Source organism: Pelecanus crispus, chromosome 3 (genome assembly GCF_030463565.1).
Source record: "Pelecanus crispus isolate bPelCri1 chromosome 3, bPelCri1.pri, whole genome shotgun sequence".
Taxonomy (NCBI): domain Eukaryota; kingdom Metazoa; phylum Chordata; class Aves; order Pelecaniformes; family Pelecanidae; genus Pelecanus; species Pelecanus crispus.
This window is the reverse complement of record NC_134645.1, coordinates 12,017,267-12,031,423: the sequence shown is the minus strand read 5'-3', so window position 1 is coordinate 12,031,423 and position 14,157 is coordinate 12,017,267. Positions and strand designations below refer to the sequence as shown.

Sequence of the window (14,157 nt, the reverse complement as noted above, 5' to 3'; positions counted from 1 at the left end):
AGCTGTGAGAATAAAAATGTGAATGCTTTTGTGTGGCACCCAATTTGTTAACTGTCATAGTGCAAAATCTCACTCAGCTTTGACAATACAAATAATACATTCCAGACATAAAAAGCCCTTTATTACTGATGAGAACATAAATAATTAAAGAAAAAGCTCAGATTTTCCCTGCGCCTTTGTCTTCACACTACCAGTCGGGCGATAGCAGCTGGGCATCTGTAAAGCAACTAAAAGCAACTCTCCTCATCAGCTTTCCCGAGACATTTTTAAACTCTCCCATCATGCTAAGCTTTATTGGTTTAGCAAAAGAAACTAAGAAACTTCATTGGAGACCAGATTATGCTGGTTGCAAAAATGGAGGGATTCTTCTGCTCTTCAACCCCATTATCTCCTCCGTAGTGTCTTGATCAGCTTTCTTACATACAGCCTTGGATTCTGCCGAGACCTGCAAATTGCTTTTTTGGCTGCCAAATTGCCATGACCCTTCTATTTTTATGTTTTAAAAGAGCTTAAAGCCCTCCATCCTCTTTGGATGTGTCTTAAAATTGACCAGTACTGGGAGGATTTCATGTATATCCGAAGGCTTAGAAGAAGATGTTACTTCTACCAAGCTGCTAGTTTTACAGTCAACAGACATGAAAAGCCCAGCGGGGATAAAAGGAACTTAACCAGTTCTGTCTAATGCATATAAATCTACCTAAGAGCTCAAGGCACTGGAAGTACTCAATGCGCTACATTTATCTGAGTCTAAGATACAGAAATGGGTCTTCAGCCCACATGCCACATGTCCCACTTTGATGCCAAGTTAATATGAATTAAGAGACTGAGATGAATAAACAAGGTCAGTCTGGGCTGGGCCAAGTTGAATCAATGTAAAATAATTGTCAGTATTTTCTGTCAGCAGCACTGGTTTATCTTGGCTCGGGATTCTCAGTGCTATAGATTATAAAATGTTTGCAGTGGAACAGTTGGCAGACATTTTATTGATTTTTCTTTGTTTTGTGAATGCTGGAAAAATTTCCATTAAGTATACACGCTGCTCATGTGACGAAGCCAAATTGCTTTTTCAAACTTTTCTTTCTTCAAGTGAGCTAACGTGGTAATACGTTAGCAATCTAATTTAATCAAGAGGACCTTTGTCTGGAATCAAGAGGCCATAGAGCACACCTTGATGCATCTTGAGTACTTACGGGCTAACAAGAGTTAATTTTGTATTTTCAAGGTGCTGTACGCCCATTGACTAATTAATTTGCCCAACAACCCTTTGAAGTTGGTTACATATTATCTCAGTTTTACAGATGTAGAAATTGTGTGAGTGCAACTTCGCACAGAGCCACATATATTTGCCCACTGTCATGTTCTTGACGCATGTGAAGGTCCCGTTGCCTTCACTGGAGCTGAGCAACAGCAAAGAATGAGAAGGGAGGCTGCAGCAACCAGGCAGGATTAGCACTGCTGAGCTGCTGGATCCCACCTCTGTGATGAATTTCCTACACCACATTGCCACATCCCCGCAGCACGCCTCTTAATAGAGTTACTTTGGAACTGAAAATTGCTAGGACAGATAGAGCAGCTTGTAGGATTATGTGCGGATCTGTGGCAGACCGTATTTCTCAGCCTATATTCCTGTTATTTTAAGACCAGGTTTGCTCCCTGGTTAAAGAGAACTTACGAAAAAGATAATTGACGGTGGATGAACAAACAGAAGTGCCATAATGATGATGAATGCTTATTTTGTTTAATTGCACAAAACAATGGAGTAAGAGTAAGAAATCTGTTTAATGTTTTTTTAACGTGACACACAAAAGGGGATACAGTGGGATAACTCTAATTCTCTCTCTCTATGCTGATTTAATAACCAACATATAGAGATATGAAAGACTGTCATGCAGTTTTCTCTTAATGCTTCCTGAGGTTTAATCAGTGATGGTATAGATTCAAAATACATGAACATGCTTCTGAGCTTAAATAAAAACCTCACAGAGCAGTAGGAATATGCGTATTTTTAAGTACATAAGCAACAGGAAAGTTTTATCATAACAATCACTGTGATGATATGCACTTTTGCCTTCTACCCTAATCTCTTGTATTAAAAGAAGAGATACCCTAATTAAAATAGGAGTAGTTCTGGTTTGGGAGATAGGGACAAAGTAGATGGATAATAAGCTAAAAAAACCCCAACCCAGCTTCACACACACCCTGACACTACCAAAAAAATGCAAGATATTCAAATCCACTTGCATTATGGTAAGGAAACAGAATGACACACTATGGGGAGGAAACCCACACCACAGTTATGAATACCAATGGCAGAGGAGTGAGTGCAGCCATAGCTCTGTGCTGACTCTTCTGTGCCGGACTCTGGCACAGTCGCAAGCACTCACTAGTTGACTCATCCAGAAATAAGCTGTTCTGCAGGGAGTCAGTCAGTTCCTTTAATGTGTTGCCGAGAGGATCAGTACATTACCTTGGTCCTCTGAACAACAGTGTCCATACCTTCTGGAAATATTTTCCTTTTTCACAGGCAGCAAAAGGGTTATGCTGATTAAAACTTTTCCATAAATAGACAACAAGAATAATGAGAGAGAGGACAAGAATTACTAGGCTATACATTACTAGGCTACACATCTGACACTTGGAGGGACAGAATGGCAATGGTCAATGGCAAACATAAGCCAGAGATGAGAGCTTTGCCTTGCAAAATTGTTCACTGGACTGTGCATCATTGGTGATAGTTAACTGTCTTGTTCATGGTAGAGTGAAAGAAACCACACAGCAAATAAAATGCCTCTATCTGGAGTGTTGTCCTGAAATCTTTATTGCCCACAACTTACTCTGTCTGTGTGTACGTTTCAGAAAGTTGACTACAGTTCTCCACTGACAGCAACACTATTGCTACTTTCATAAAATGTCACAGAGTTAAGCCGATTTTCTGTCTGTAAAACACACCTTAAACTAAGTTCTCTGCTTTCTGACTGTTAAGGCAAGAAGAGAAACCAGATTTTGCCTAGAATAAGTTCTAAGAGAAATAAACCCTTGAGACTATTTTATGAATGATCATTTTGGTTCCAGCCTTTTCTGTCCTCATCTCCATCCCAGGCTATGGCTTTCCTGGTTAAGCAGAGCAGCAAAGGAGCTGATGATGTGAAGAGTTAATTGAAGTGATTTGTTAATCATGCATCCTGAAAACTGGGCTTCTGTTACACATATGCAGATGTTAGGCTCCCTGAAGAGCATCAGTAACAAGGTTTATTAAGTTAAACAGAAATGTGTTCTGCTAGTCTTCACAGGGCCCTTGCCCAGGGCTTCTGGCTAGGTGTAAATCATGAGATACACCTCAGCTGTCCCAAAACAAAGGTTCTGTCAAAGCTGAAATAAAGTCCGGGTATGTGCTGGAGATGAGCTTCCAGAAACTTGGGTGAGATATAGATTTGGGACAGTATCTGTGTCTGATAGGGGTGGTAGTGTTAGAAATGCAGTAACATAAGTCAATTGATGTAATGGGTTTGGTGTGACAAACTGGTACAAAGATATAAAGCCAAGACTGACAACAAAAGACTCCGGGAAAGAAGAAAGAGCAGCTGTTGAGTACTCTTGCTGAACACCTGCAAGATCCAACTTCAAGGTTCCTTCAGCTCAGGTCTGTGACCCAGCAGGGACTTGTGATGGATAACAGCAGAAATGAACCATCAGCACTGGCAAACATCCGGAAGGTCAAAAAAAGAGCAGCAGGATGTTTGTTCCCTCACATTAAACTTGGAGCAGCGCTTAGGAGTCCAGATCTGAGCTGACTCTTGTCATCTCCAGAAAGGACTGTATTTGCTGTAGGAAGTCACAGTACACCAACGTGCAGGTTTAATGAAGCAAACAAAAGCTATAGACTAGCCTTGCTCCCAGGACTACAAATCAAGTCCTCAGAGACAATATATCATGGATTTAAATGATTCTGAGGAGGTAAATCAACAAGTTGCCTACAATAATACATATACAGTGTGGCTGAAGTGACTTAGTCAAACCAGCAGGCTGTATTGTGCATGGGGTTAGGGAACAGAGAAGAATAGTATTAAATCTATTACAAAAATGGAATGTTCTTCTGTTTTTCTTGAGGGGAAAGACTTCAGAAGTAAATAGGAAATGATTCAGGATGTACGCTTATGTCACTGGTGAGCAGAATACATAAACACCGAAGCCTAGCATTAAACAGCATGAGAAATGGAGAAAGTCAATAATGAAACAAAAAATGACCAAGCTAACAAACAATGAAGGGCCTTCATAGGAGGGAGAATGTGTCCTGATTATTGATTTTGAAACTGCAGGTAGTGGTTGGAGGCTGGGAAGAAGTGGACAGTGGAAATGTCAGGTATGAATTTGAGATGTGGGAAATCGGTTAGAATAATAATGTTGCTGTGCATTTACTAAGATGCTCAGCTGCAAGCAATCCTGCACAATACAGCTGCAATTTCATAAACTTCACTGCGTTTTACTAAGGTGGTGTTGTCACCATTTTTCAAGTGAATTCACTGAGGCAGCAGAAAGCAAATACAATTTAATTTTGGGTTCACATGTTGGATCAATTTAAAGAAATTTCCTCAAGTGCTGCGTAACCATCTACCCATTATAAACTATGTCCTCTTGCCAACATCTCAGATTAGGCAGCCAAATCTCTAGTATAGAATAGAATAGAGTAGAGTAGAATAGAGTAGGCTAGGCTAGGCTAGGCTAGGCTAGGATAGGATAGACTATTTCAGTTGGAAGGAACCTCAGTGATCATCTAGTCAAACTGCCTGACCAATTCAGGGCTGACCAAAAGTTAAAGCATGTTGTTAAGGGCATTGTCCAAATGCCTCTTAAACATTGACAGGCTTGGGGCATCAACAGTGTCTCTAGGAAGCCTGTTCCAGGGTTTGACCACCCTCTCGGCAAAGAAATGCTTCCTAATGCCCAGCCTAAATCTCCCCTGGTGCAGCTTTGAACCATTCCCACCCATCCTATCACTGGATACCAGGGAGAAGAGCTCAGCACCTCCTTCCCCACTTCCCCTCCTCAGGAAGCTGTAGAGAGCAATGAGATTGCCCCTAAGCCTCCTTTTCTCCAAACCAGGCAGGCCCAAAGTGCTTAGCCACTCCTTGTAGGACATTCCTTCCAGCCCTTTCACCAGCTTTGTGGTCCTCCTCTGGATGTATTCAAGGACCTTCACATCCTTCTTAAATTGTGGGGCTCACAACTGCACACAGTACTCAAGGTGAGGCCACACCAGCGCTGAATACAGCAGGATAATCACCTCTTTTGACCGGCTGGCTATGCTGTGTTGGATGCACCCCAGGATGCTGTTTGCCCTCCTGGCTGCCAGGGCACACTGCTGACTCATATTGAGCCTGCTGCCGACCAGCACCCCCAGATCCCTTTCTGCAGGGCTGCTCTCCAGCCACTCCTCTCCCAGTTTATACTTGTGTCTGGCATTACTCTGTCCTAGGTGCAGAATCCAGCATTTTGACTTGTTGAATTTCATCCCCAATCATAGCCCAATGCTCCAATCTTGGCCAGAGAGATGGAGCATTGCAATGACTGCAGACTGAGAGTGTCCCTATTTATGTAGGCTCCTGACACTCAAAACCGTCCTTTCTTTATACAAATTTCTTCAGGTGAAGAAGTCTGACGCAGACTTGGCAGCAGACACATTATAAAAAAACTCTGTGAAACTGGAGGCAAAACACAAGCCACAATTATGTGCTTGTAACCGTCTGTGTTTTTTTTAAGCACAGAGAAGAGGTTGTTGGAGTCACCTGTGCCTCAGCAGGTGACCTTCCCAGCCAGTTGGCATTGTCACAGGGAGTGCCTTTAAAACTCAAATTCATGTTGGCAGGCTTCAAGTGGCTGTGGCCAGCCAGGGGAGCCATGAGAAGTTTTCTTTCACAACTCTGCAAGAGGCAACCAAAAACTTGGGGCTCTCCTGGGGGAGGTCAGCCGCAAGCACTGGGTGCCAGCAGGCAGAGGAGCTGGTCGCGTGGGTGGGGAGCTTGCTTTATACTCACCAACCTGGCAAGAGACAAACAAAAGCCTCAGGAAATCCCAGCAGTTTATGCAGCTCTGGTGATTGCAAGGAGCCACTCGTGAGGCTCAGCAATTTTTGGTGACCCACCTGGGCAGGCGCAGGCGAACGTGGTCAAGCCAGGGAGCCCAGGAGTAGGAATAAAGCTGAACTCTGCAATCTCTCTCCCAAGATGCCTGACGAAGGCAGACGCGGGACTGCGAGAGACATGTGAGTCATAGCAACCTCCAAAAGGGAAAAGGTGAGCTGAAGGGAGGATAGCGTGTTTATACCTTAGGATCAGAGGCATGTTGGGATTAGTCTCTGCTCTAGTGCTTTGTTAAAGGAGCTCCTTTTATTGGAGCACTTGGAAAGTCCTCTGTAGTCAATAGTCTCCAGCATGATCTTACTGTCTTTATTATTTGCCCATATCAATATGGTGCTATCTCCATCCCGAAAGGTAAGACAGAATAATTGTGCACTATATTTTTAAAAGCAAGCCCCATCTCCAAATCCATTAGATATCTCTGAAAGCTTTAGACAGTGTTCTGTATCCTAAAAGTTGCAGGCTATTTATAAAATAAATATTTCACTAGTGATGTGCAGCTGGTATAGTGGATATTATATCTAATACTGCAAAAGCTCAATCTCTTCATGTGAGGAAAGACAGAAAACTAGGTAATACACAGATCTCTAGAAGGAGAAAGAAACGTGTTTCTTGCCCACACGAAGAGTGTTCAGCACAGTTATATACAAATGGTTAGGATGATTTGTCAACGTGGAAGTTCAATGTTGTACTCGCACTAGAGTTACTAAAAATGTTCCTACATACAGTAGGCATAGAAAATAAAAATGAGCGCACTGGGAACAAATAATTGTTTCTTTTCTACTAAGAATGTGTGAAGAAAACTAAGAGAAATAAATGCTTTTTTAATCTTTGCAGAAGAGCTGTTTCATTCTAATTTCCCATCCGTTGCAAGGTGGTGTGCTGGTTCACTAGCAACAAAAGCATTGAAAAAAAACCCAGTCATCAGACCTGATGTTTCTCTCATAATAGGTAAGTTCCAGATTTTAATCAACTTTGGAAGAAGGGCACTCTCAAAAGATCATCACAGGGATTTTGATCACAGGCTCATCATGAGCTTACAGAAATCTGTAAAGGTCATGTTAGGTTTTTAAAAGTTCTGTTTACCACCTGTAACTGTTAATTCACTGCATTTCCATTGCTGTATTTCTCTCTTCTGCACATTCATCAAGGCTGCATTTGCCCAAATGGTTTAATTTGAAAATGTTTTTGCTAGTGCATGTTAAATGCTCTCAAACTGTCTGTTTCTGGAGACTGCTTTGTGGCCATGCCATGTCCTTCTGGCTTCCAAGTTTTTCTTAGTTCCTGCTTAGTGTCTTAATGTTTTATTGTGTTTACAGTCACGATGCAGATGACAACTGAGGTTGTCAAGAAAGTTCGGAATGTCAAACACACACTTCAAAAGTATTTTAGTTAATTGTGTCTCTCTTCCTTCCATTTTCTGTTATGGAAATACAGGATTTTCCTTGGCCTTACAAAATATCTTCGATAGGCAGACAAGGTGCCCGTGTGCCCTTTCCTGCGCCGCTCACCTGTGGGAGCAGCTCTGCGCTGGTGGTCTGATGGCCGGACCAGGAGTAGGCGGGTCACGCTCCCCTCCATGCTCTGAAGATAGGTTAACGAAATCTTCGCAAGACGGGTCTTCGTCTGACTGCCCCAGAACTTCTGTTAAGACCAATCAAGATACGATATCAGGCTTAATCAATTTAAAAGTACCAATCAAGTTGCCAACTGTTTGCCTTAGATGTCAATAAGGACAAGGGTGTCAAGTAGCTAATGACCAGCAACAATAACACATCCAAGAGTTTTGGAAGGGAGTGAGTGTGTGTGTGTTGGCTTTAGTTCACAAGGAGGAAATGCCTTCTCTAAATTGTCAAGTATAGGAGGACAAGCTGGCTGCCAAAGGCTGCTGTGTGTGAGTATTTCACTGTTGCCATACAGATCAAAGTCTTATCAATTGGACTGTTCCCCCACAAGGGTATGTGTAACTCCTTCCTTTAAAAATAAAGACTTTCCTTAGCTTTGTTCCAAAATATTTTGGTTCACAATCAAGACCTGAAGTCTTCAAGTAGGTGGAGGGGCCTCCAATTCCCAAGTCTGAGCCCTCTGGGGAAGGAAATTGTTTGAAAATACCTGAGCCACTTAAAAATATAAAGGAGGAATTGCATATTCTAGGTGTGCGACTTAAAATAAATAAATAAAAAATTTAATCAAACCCCAGGCTAGCAGAGTTCGGATTAAGGAAAAAAATCCTGTTACAGATAAAGACTTTAAAAGACTTTTCTCAAAATTGTAAGACCCTTTTGCGTTTTTTCTTTTTTAATCCTGTTTTTCTCCCCTTGTTCTCTGCCTTCCTGGAGCATGTATAAGCTAATCTGCACGATACCCATGGCAACACCATGGGTAGTGCGAAGAAAATAATGCTCTTGCTAGCATTGCCATACTGCTGGTTTACATTTTGGCCAGAGACCCAGAATGCTCATCGGCTTAGGAGGGTAAATCTACTTGTAAGTGTTTCTGAATCTCTGAGTCCTAAAAAGCTAACACCATAAGATTGCTGTGGACTATTTCTACTCTTCATGCTACCTAAATATTATTAGCATCTGCGGTGCAAGAGAGGGTGAAGTGTGGCAACCAGTTTGGCTTTCTCAGGTAACTGATATTCTCCGGCTGTGATGCTGTTTCCCACATGTGGAGTAATGTGGGAATCGCTGAAAACAACCAACTTGGTCGGGGCAACACACCTCCAAGCATGCACACCACGTTACAATAAATAAAGGAGCTAAGCTGGCCCTGGTGCACTTTCTCCTTTACCTTGAATAAAAAATCCAAAGAGAAAAAAAGGAGGGGAGAAAAAAGGTGTACAAGCAATGCTCTATGTCTAGGAAACTCAACTCAAGCACAAGTGAAGTAGGTTTCTCTGGAGATCTCTTCTTGGAGCCTGTTGCAGAGTGCCAAGAGAAGGAGGGGAGCAATACAAAGAACTTAAAAAGGTGCAGGACGAACTGCTTTTGATATTCATTAAGAACTCTGGGAAAGGGCTTAAACAAAATTCCTGCTGATGTGTGTGTAGGCAAAATCCACTGCAGCTCTTGTGGGACAAACTTCGACAGCCTCTGCTTGGGAACACAGCTCTCACTGCCATGCTTCCACCTGTGAACTGAGTCTTTGGTCCTGAAGAGCCTCCCTCTTCACTTGGCCTAAGCTTTTAAGGAGGGAAATGTTAAACCTTTTCATTTTCTAAATGTCAAAGCTAAGACGTACAGTGTGAGTCAAGCTGGTGTAATTAATCTTTTTTTCTCTTTCTTTCTCTTTCCACCTACTCAGTAATTTACCCCCTTAAAATTACAAACTTTCACCAATATGTGATGTCCATGGCTTCTCCTTAGACATCACTCCTGAGGCTGACCTAGCTCCAAGGAGCAGTGACATTTCAGAACATAAAACCCTGAGAGATGCTGAGAGAGGAGTGTGTATTGAGAAGGGAAACAAAATAGGATTGGGTCAGCTTTGTCTTGATCTCTTTCCATCATACTATTAATTTGCATTTTCTCATACCTGCTGAGAAGCATATCTGAATAAATCACAGCCTTATCATGTCAACCACTTCAGTTTAACTCACAGAGGTGCTCTAGGTGGGATCTAGAGTTTTGTAACGTGGAGTGGGCTACAATTTGGATGTATCCAGTCCTTGTGTGGCATATTTCTAATACATGAATGCTATGAGCAATTATGGCCACTGACTTCGATATTTTACACTGTGGATGCAGCACAACTATATCTTGTTAAATAATGCTACTAGATCCATAGGAACCTCATGGAAAACAGAGCAGTCCGTCATATGCAAGCACACTTGTAGCCAAAATTGGGGGATGAGAGGGGTTCTTACCCATGGGAGTGCAAAGAGATTTCTTTGCACTTTCATATCTAAATTAAATATCTGAAACCGACCTCAAGTTACAAGGATTGAACCTATTCTAGTCTGGGTATCCAGCTGCAGCATTGCAGTAGAACGTTAGATAGGATCAGACGACAGGAGTGGTTCAAAGCCACAAAACCATCAGATATGAACTCTAGAGTAAAGAAATAAACATTTTTGTTGTGGGACATTGGACTGTGTTCCCTGTGAGAATTGCTACAGCAGGAAAAACAAATGCGCAAGGAACACTGTTTAAACAACACAGCCCTTCCCAAACCAGAGGCAACATATCCCACATTTAATTAAAAAGGGAAGGATTTTGGCAACAACGCCATAGAGCTGGGAGAGGGTGGTGGTCCTCACATCTAGATGAGGGCTCTGGCTAGGGTTTGGTGCTTAATGAAGACCTGACTTTGTGCTAGCATTGAAGGTATCACAAGTTGCACCTAAGATATCGTATTCAGGTAATCTGGGATCTTCCCTTGGCTTATTGCGCAATAAACTTTTGCTGTTTTTAATTCTAACCCAGTATTTACTTATCTTGTTAGGATCTGGAGATTTGAATCTGAATTTGAATTTTAAAAATGTGAGAGTTGGTATCGTGGCTAATGTTGTTTCATCATTAAAGTTATTTATCAGATGCAATGATATGAATTATATTGTCTTAAAAATATTTATCTACAAAATCCCATTTGTCATGATCAATATTAGGATAATGTTGTACACACACAACCGCACAATGCCCATTCTGTGTTTCCAAAATTTGCTTATAGCTGCTGTTGCTACATCTAGCGCCTGTCTGAAATAGCCAAATATGTTTCTTTACAAGTCCACTAAAAGTTTTGCTATGCTTTAATGAGTAGGATGCTCTCTGTACACCATACACAGGTGATGAGATTTCATGCCTTCCCTGCTCATATATGTGTCACTATTTAACTGTATCTATTCTCTTTTGGTTCTGTGTCTGCAAATCAGAAGCTGTTTCCATTCTCCAGTATCGTCCACTGGACTTTCAGGGATAAAAATGCATCTTAAAATGTGCAATCCATGGTAAAATGAGATTCTTCTTTAATACTGTTTTCAAAATTGACAGCTCTACTTAACAGAAGCCATTAAATTATTTACAAAGTAGCAGCTGCTCTTGTAAAAATAGAGGCTTTTTTGGGCATGAAAAATAAACTAGTTGATAAGTGAGAGATAAGCCATTTGACTTCTTTGTGTGCCCAGCATGGTATGCAGAGCCAATTCTGTATAATCTGATGTTTACAGAGCAATCATAATGTACGACCTCCTTAGGCAACAGGGACACAAGAAGCCTTTAAAACGCTGAAGCAAGCATTTAATCAGAACTCTTCATGCTGATCTTTGAAAAATTCAATAAGTTCAAAAAATGTAACTCCTTCTAAAGATAAAATATCATTTTTTTGCTTCAGGAGTTGCAAATATATCCCACTGAACTTCCAGTGAACCACACAGACTTCAGACATACTGCTTTTTTTTTTTTAAAAAAAAAAAAGAAGTAAATACTAGAGTTTTTCTGAAAGAAATAAATCAAGGGTCTGAAGAAATGCAAATGGTTAAGCAAAGTGAGTGCTGTAAAATAGTATAGTTTACTAATAACCCAAACAATCACACTTTTTTTTTTAGGCATTTAAACAAATTCTTTTTTTTTAACCTGAATACTATTTCCATGTGAATAAGTTCATATCTCCTTTTATTATGCATTAACTTCTTTTTTTTATTATTTTAATGTTTTATTTTGACTTGTTGAAATCAAGCTCTCATGCTTTTGTGATTTTTTTGGTTTTTTTTTTAAGGCAAATAACTGCTGCAGGAGGCATGAGATTGAGCATGATGTCACGCATTATCAAGTTGCTCCACCTTAACTCTATCCCAGGTTTTGTCAAACTACATGAAGGTATTCCTAAAGCCACTGGGTAAAATTATTTTGGTATGAAAATCAGTGGGAACTTCCATTGCTGACGTGAGTGTGGTCAGCTCTTCTTTCTGGATACAATTGTTTTCCTGAAAACATCTTTCTAATAAACAGATTCTAATAAAATTGTTTACTTTCAGCAAAATCCTGCAAGAAAACCACACAGCTTTGTGTGTGTGTGTAAAAATGTAACTAAACTTCTCTGCTTCTTTTGGTCTAGTTTTCCATGGCTTCTTATTTTTAGATTATTTTTGTGTTGTTTTGTTAATTCCCAGTGCTGACATGTTTTTATTTGACAAATATAAATTGCCAAAATATTGTTTTTGTAGTACTTTCAAAGCTCATTGTGAATAGCTGTTACTGCTGAGAGAGCTGGAAAAGGTACAGTAAATCAGACTATCTCCCATTTGTGTTGTAATTTAACAATTTGATACCTGAGAAGATAAGGCACTTCAATCACTACTAAGTAGAAGCAACCCTTAATGGTAGCATAACAGGTCATTATTTCACTAGTTGGATATTAGGCATATTAGCAGCAGCAAAACTGTTCCAGTGGGTGTGCCAGGAAATTTAAAAATTAAAATAAAAGTTATGTGATAGAACAGTTAACATTTATAAACAACTCTTTTTTTTTTTTTATAGTGTAGACAGTTATATTTCACTTAGCAGTCTTCTGTAACTTGCAGTGAAATCTGGCTTCAAAACTTTCTGCAAATGGAAATGCCAAGTCTTTACTAGCTCCGACTGAGATTTCAATCTCTACTACTCATTTGCTCTGCTAGAATCATACACAAAATTAAGCTAATACAGGCTGAGGAGTTCATTTTAAATCTCCCTGGAGCCTAAGTAATCAGGTTCCTTAGGAACTACCCTAGCAGTGCCGATATTATTTAATTTAAAAAGAAAAGGTGTGTCTTACAGGGTGATCCAGGTGCGGTAGTACCAAGCTGTAATGAGTCGCCAGCTGAAAGAGACCGAATAACCAAGGATTTGCTTCAATTCCAGGCCCTTTGACTTCAAAGGCTTGACTAGTGTCCCAGCAATAGAGATCTTGCACCTCTAGATTTTATCGGGTTTCACCAACCATGTGAAGTTTGCTTTATAATCTTGGCAGCAGGCAAGTGGCTCTCCTCTCGGCTGCTGATGCATGTTAACAAGCTGGAGTGCCAAGACACAAGATGAGCAACCTAAGGCTGCTATTGCTCAGTAATTACAGCAGGCACAGGAGGGAGGACATTCCTGGTGACTAGGCATTTTCTTTGTTTGGTAAGTGGTACTTTACACCAGGTCTCTTTTTTTTTTTCCATTTTAAGTGACTATCTAGAAATACCTGTTCTAAAGGAAAGCTGGGCAAAAGCTGCTGGTGAGCAGAGACATTTCCATTGTTTGGGGTGAAGGCTGCAGCAGTGGAAATGTGGGTGCGTGCTCCAGAGCATCTCCACGAAAGCATTCAGGGAAGACCTGATTATTCTTAAGTGATGCTCTAGAGACTCCACAGAGGCAAGCCCCACCCCACAATGGGCAAAGCAGGCACTGCCGAGCTTGCATGTTCCTTCAGCTGCTTTTTGTGACGCCCGTGTATGGGACACACCCTCTGCTTGGCACTTCCAGCCCAAGGACGGAGCGTCTCTGCTCCCAGCTTCCACCCTCCAGGCATCCAGAGCAGGGAGATGTGCCGGCCAGACGGGAGGCAGATAGGCTCAGGGGAGAAGAAAACCATTTCAGGGGGTTAATTGAAAGAGAAATACATCTGCAAACACAAGATGCAGAATGGAAGACTGCAAATAAATGCTGCCAGCTGGAAGCTGGCCAAACTGATAAAGCAGAAAAGAAATTGAGGGTTAAATGTTTTGAATGCTGAAGGCTTGGAGTTCAAAGTGGAGCTCAAGGAAACTCCCAGCCACCAAGTCCACACAAAGAAGCTCTAGGCAAACACAAGCCTTCTGCAGGACAGCTTTACCCAGAGTTTCCAAAAGGGAATGGTTCGGACAAATGGTTAAGGGATATCTTTTAACACCTGGGAGCTCTTGTGTAAGGGAAGATGATGCCCACAGGTGAGCTATGGCTAAGGGGCAGAAGGAGTTGCTTTCCACAGGGAAATGGATGAGAAGTGCATCTGCCCACGTTGGGTTGGAAGAACAATGTGTAGCTGTGGATGTATTTTCATTGCTTGGCAGAAAGAGGCAGAA

At 41.3% G+C, this 14,157-nt stretch overlaps 1 protein-coding gene across 1 annotated transcript in view; it reads right to left on the bottom strand.

Annotated features, from left to right (window-relative positions):
* Nucleotides 1-14,157, bottom strand: part of WDPCP (WD repeat containing planar cell polarity effector) — a 106,174-nt gene that overhangs the window by 8,900 nt on the left and 83,117 nt on the right. The window contains exon 14 of the mRNA XM_075708186.1: nt 7,646-7,778. Within this exon, the coding sequence (XP_075564301.1) occupies nt 7,646-7,778 (133 nt within the window). The remainder of the gene's footprint in view (nt 1-7,645; nt 7,779-14,157) is intronic.